Source organism: Pollachius pollachius (assembly GCF_949987615.1).
Source record: "Pollachius pollachius genome assembly, chromosome: 2".
Classification (NCBI taxonomy): Eukaryota; Metazoa; Chordata; class Actinopteri; order Gadiformes; family Gadidae; genus Pollachius; species Pollachius pollachius.
In genome coordinates, this window is record NC_136935.1 from 43,710,753 (window position 1) to 43,716,118 (window position 5,366).

Consider the following 5,366-nt stretch of genomic DNA (forward strand, 5'->3'; position numbering starts at 1 on the left):
GGGCCGGCCGCCCCGGGCCCTTCTTGGTGTTCTCCTTCTTCCGCCATTTGGCGCGTCGGTTCTGGAACCACACCTGAGAGCACGCACACGCACAGGAACACACAGGGACAGAGAGGGGCACACATGTTGAAAGTCATGTTTTTGGGGTGTCTTTAGTGTCTAGACAATGAATTACATTGCAATGGCATATGGGTAAAATAACACATTTGATGTCGGATATGTTATTGGATTATACGGATATATTTTTTGGAGGGGGAAACAATCCATTGATTTTTACGTTTTAAGTGTGATGGTAATTACCCTGCAAAGTTATTACATTCAGCTATATATTTATTTTTTAGATAATGGCATATATCTTTTCACTCCCACTAACCAATTCTTCCCTAAAATTCTGTGAAACTTTGACCTCTAAGTAGGAGTCAAGTAGCTCCTTTCCTCTCTTTTAACCATCTCCTCTACCTTTTAATTGGAGCTCTTAACATTTCAAGCTAACAGCTAATACACCACAAGCAAGGACTAAAAATATGCACAGATGTGACGGTTTTAATTGGCAATTGAGTCTGTGTAATAGGTAATTCTCTCAATTACTTTTAATTCCACCGTGGTGAAATCGGGCATAAACTCTCAATCTATTTTTCCTCAGTCAACCCCTCTGCTCAAAGCCTAAACACTTAACGCGGTGATTTTCGACTTTTTACGCCCCAAGTGCACCGAGCGCGGGAGACTCCCCCGCGCGAGTATCCTCACGAGCCAGCCTCTGGGCTCGCATCAGGCCGCGTGTTCCTCGCTGATAACGTGGGGAGTTTAGCATGCAAAAGTAGGATCCGTAAACCTTGCATAATAACGACGAGACACCCAAAATCACGTTTGACAATAGTGTTTCTTATGAATTGTTAATGTTGGGTATATCTTGCCTTCACAAACCAAACGATAAAAGAATCGCTAAGAAGCTTGAGGAAACAATGATCTGAGGTTTAGGAGCAGAAATCCCTAAATGAAATGAAATCCCCCCCCCCCATCCGTCCGTCCGTCCCTCATTATATAGATAGGCTATGTCTACGAATTTTATAAAAAAAAAAAAAAAAACATTTTTAAATTATAAAGTAGAAAAATTAAGCATGCATATTCAGCTCTATATATTTTTTCATAACAACCTCAAAAATTGTAGAAAAGGAAATGGACAAAACGTTGGAACATATAGTAATAACAGTTGCAGCCTATTAATAATAATAATCATGATAACATTTTTTTTTAATACGATCATAAATAACCGTTTACGTATTGATTTTATAGTAGGCCTATGCCTGTTAAATTATTATTATAATGTATAATTATAATTATTATTAAAATAGTGATTACTATTATTATATAATTAACAAATACATAAATAACATTATATGATAAGATGCATAGCCAGCTAGAAGGCACTGCCATGATGGGAATTTGAATGAATAGTGTTACTATTAGCATAGATTACAATAAGTATAATATTAGTAGTATATGTACCAACATCAGGTTTACTAGAATTTTTCTTGTAACATGACATTGATATTAAAATAGCTATTTATATTGCTTATATATTATATATTTATCTTCCTATATATCTACAGTATATACGTCTAATAATACTTCTACTGATAACAATAATAATAACAACAATAATAATAATAATAATAATAATAATAATAATAATAGTAATATCATCCTCGTCACGTGATATTTTCTATCCATAGAGCCTTAGATTGCTTCTCAACCCCCCTTGTTTTATTAACCCATAAATCAATAGGTTGTCAGCATGCATAATTCAAGACCCTTATTGTTGCCTTGATAATTAACAAAAAACGAAATCGGTGTCGGGCAGGCCTTTAACAAAACACATTGTGTTATGATCCTTTGTGTGGGATGAGAATAAAATGTTGCTTGACATGATTTCAAATGTGTTAACCACAGGCTTGTCTAATGGCGAAAAACTCATTGCACAGACAACAGTATTAATTAAGCAGGTCATCCATTCATTAAAGGTGTGTTGCTGTCTTTACCTGAACCCGTGACTCTACGAGGTCAAGTCTGAGGGCCAGCGCCTCGCGCATGAACACGTCCGGATAGTGACTCTCGTTAAAAGCTTTCTCCAATTCTTCCAGCTGCCAGCCGGTAAAATTCGTCCTCGTGCGTCTTCGTTTACAGCCCGGGCTATCCTTATCCGGGTCTCCAGAATCTACAAGGACGAGATTTAGATAGGAGTTAAGAGGTTTGCTAATCTCACGTTAGGATTTATTTATGTGTGTATGTAGGCCCATATAGGCCTAAGTATGTATGGATGTAAGTGTATTTGTGTGTGTGTGTGTGTGTGTGTGTGTGTGTGTGTGTGTGTGTGTGTGTGTGTGTGTGTGTTTATTTGTTTGTTTGTGTGTGTTCATACCATAGGTGCGTGCGTGAGAAACAGAAAAAAGTGAGCTATATTATATATTTTATTCTAAAATATCTACGATGTTCTATCAATATCTTGATCTGTGTTGGGAATGGTTGATAAATGTGAGTATTGTTGCTCTTATAGGCTCCACCAATCAGGAATAATTGGTGAAGTTTTATAATTTATTAGAATCAATAACATCGTGATATAATTCAATAGACCAACCCGATGTACCCAATGTTTCTAACACAATGCACACGCCTCCCTGTTCTTGTTATGTGGTTGTTTTGTAAACCTGCAACTTACGTTCCAGCAACTTAAGTTGAGTGGAAACAAACCATGCCATGTTTTGCAAGAGACTGACTCTGTCAGGCACGTCAGCATCGATGGCAGTAGTACAGCATAGCGTTTTTAGAATGGACCCAACAACAAAAAAAAAACGCAAACCTGCATGGGATGCATTCAGTGAAAGCTCACCTGAGAGTTTGTACTGCTGCCCGTCCCCGTTGAGTCCACAGCCCGAGGAAAGGAGCGTGTTGGAAGTGACCGAGGCCGAGCAAGAGCCGTTAAGTAATCCATCTATAGAGAACGGGACGCTGCCGGCGGACTGTAGCTGGTGACTGCTAGCGAGCTCGTAGACGTGGTGGTGGTGATGGTGATGGCCAAGGGGATAAGGGAAGCCGACCAACCCGCCCAAGGAGCCCCCGAACTGGGCATGAGGATGCTCGAGCACTCGACTGTCCATGCTCGCCCGAGCTGTGGCGGGGACCGACGTGTAGATGCAGAGGGAGGAGGAGTATGGCTAAACATGCAGTCCAAAAAGTACACAAAAAAGAGGACAGGAAGAGGTGAGAAAAAGCGACGGGGAGGGGAAAAAAAGATGGAGTGGGAAGGAATCCCCACACAACGTACTCCGCTCGGGTTGTTGTCGTCGTCGTAGTCGGTTTACAGCGAGGCGCTGAGCGAAAGACTACGAGGTTTATACTTCCAGCGGAGATGTCAGCCCCGCTCTTTGCCTCCGCGCGAGGCAGCTCATTAGGACCACTCGATCCGCTCGCGGGACCAATAAGAAGCGTTAATCGTCCGGTGACGTCAGAGGCGCGGTCATCGGAGAGACAGAGCGAGCGTGTGTGCCTGAGTGTGTGTGTGGAAGCGCATATGTGTGTGTGTGTGTGTGTTTTTTTTTAGATCGATGGCTAATTACACCTGGCGTCGCCCTCTAATTCCGCCCTGTCAAAACAACGACGGCGAGGCCCGCCGCGTGGAAGGGGGATAAGTGACTGATGTGCATTTACACTCCATAAACACGGAACGCGGTCCGTCCTGGTAGAAAAAAATACGTTTTTTTATTCCTAATAAATAGCCCAATGAATAACTTACTTCCCGTCACGTTGTGGACTAGCATCTCTCTCTCTCTCTCTCTCTCTCTCTCTCTCTCTCTCTCTCCCTCGCTCTATCTCCATGTGAAAGTGATGTTTTTACAGCGGTATCGAGCGTGAGATTGATCCAATAACAGCGCTTCCATTATCCTCCTTTCACGAGCTGTCACATCCCATCCTGAGCTACAAGCCCTTCTCCGTCTGCGTCTCTCGCGCCCGTGGTCCGACCCACGCGCATGCCGCCTGCTTTGGCCTAATACCCACGACTAATGGGATGCTTTTGCATCATGGTTTATTTGAATACGCTGGAAAGCGGCTGCTATAGGTGTATGGTAAGGGTGAAGAGGTCAACATTTTACCTTTTTGTTTGGTATTCTGATTGGATTTTTGTAACTTCTCAATAGGTCACAGGCGCTTTATTAGTTGTTACACGCTAACGTCGGCAACGCGTGCTAAAACTTCAAAATAAAGGTCTTTAGTTATCCGGTGTGTTGTTTGATTCAGTCAGGCTATCATAATACACCAATAGAGGGCAGGAGTGGGCGTTTTGGAGTACCTTTAAAAAAAGAAAAAAACTTTTTTGTGGAATTAGTGATATTTATAGGCAAATGTAGTATTCTCGACGAATAACCCAGAAAAAAGGCTGAATGTTTAACCCAGGCACAGTGATTCAAACCAAACAATTAAAACATCAAACTATAACACCATGCCTTAAACTTTTGTTATTTTGAAATGGTGCCAACTGTAATCATTAATAATTCCACTGCAACCAATAAATACATTTTTAGTTATATTTAGTTACTTTTTTATATTCGCAATTCATTGAAATTGGGTCAGATAGGTCCAAGGTATAACTCATTATTCATTAAATGTAATGATGCCTTTGGAGTTAGGGTTAGGAATAAACCTTTCACAATCTTGCAGGAAAGGGCCTAATGAAAATAAAAATAAAAGTCTCATGTTTTAAAAGGATTCATCCAACGAGGAAAGGGCCGTTTTCTTACTTGTTAATTTAGTTTGAACAACAATGCAGTGCTTCATTAGCCATAAACGTTGGCATCGAGAATCTACGTAGTCCCATCCGTTTTTTCCCTCTTTAAATTTCTTCCGGGGGAGGGGTGAGGGGAGGGGTAAAAGAGAGAGGGGGGTGGGGGGTATACAGATTATACATATAAATTGTAAACGGTGTCTTAGGGGGCAAATCTCGCCGGAGGCATTGACGGTTTCATTTTGTGTTCAATTTCTTGACAGAAAGCCACCCGCGTGCTGGTGAATACTGAATGGTAATCAGAGCTGGTTGAATAAGTGGCCCCTTCCATTACTGTGAATTAATTCGACTTTATTTATCCAATTTCTGGAGCTGACAGAATGTTAATTTGGGTTGAGATTTCTCTATGCTGTTTCGCGCCTGACCCCGTAGCCCTGGGATTGGCGTGTTGTAATAACCCGAATCTTTCACCAGAAGCTCCGGTAATTGTTACCTTATTAGCATGTAAATTGTTTAATTAATATTATTATGAAGAACCATATAATCCCTCCCGTTACTTGACCCAGAGTCCACCACACATGAGCAGGCT

At 41.3% G+C, this 5,366-nt stretch overlaps 1 protein-coding gene across 1 annotated transcript in view; it reads right to left on the minus strand.

Moving 5' to 3' along the window:
* The window catches only part of LOC307070308 (homeobox protein unc-4 homolog), a gene marked incomplete at both ends in the record, with an annotated part of 4,381 nt that extends 1,226 nt beyond the window's left edge, over positions 1-3,155 (minus strand). Inside the window, 3 exons of the mRNA XM_079728741.1 lie at positions 1-73; positions 2,040-2,215; positions 2,888-3,155. The exon at positions 1-73 is cut by the window's left edge and continues 1,226 nt beyond it. Coding sequence (XP_079584867.1) covers positions 1-73; positions 2,040-2,215; positions 2,888-3,155 — 517 coding nt within the window. The remainder of the gene's footprint in view (positions 74-2,039; positions 2,216-2,887) is intronic.
* Positions 3,156-5,366: the final 2,211 nt, after the last annotated feature.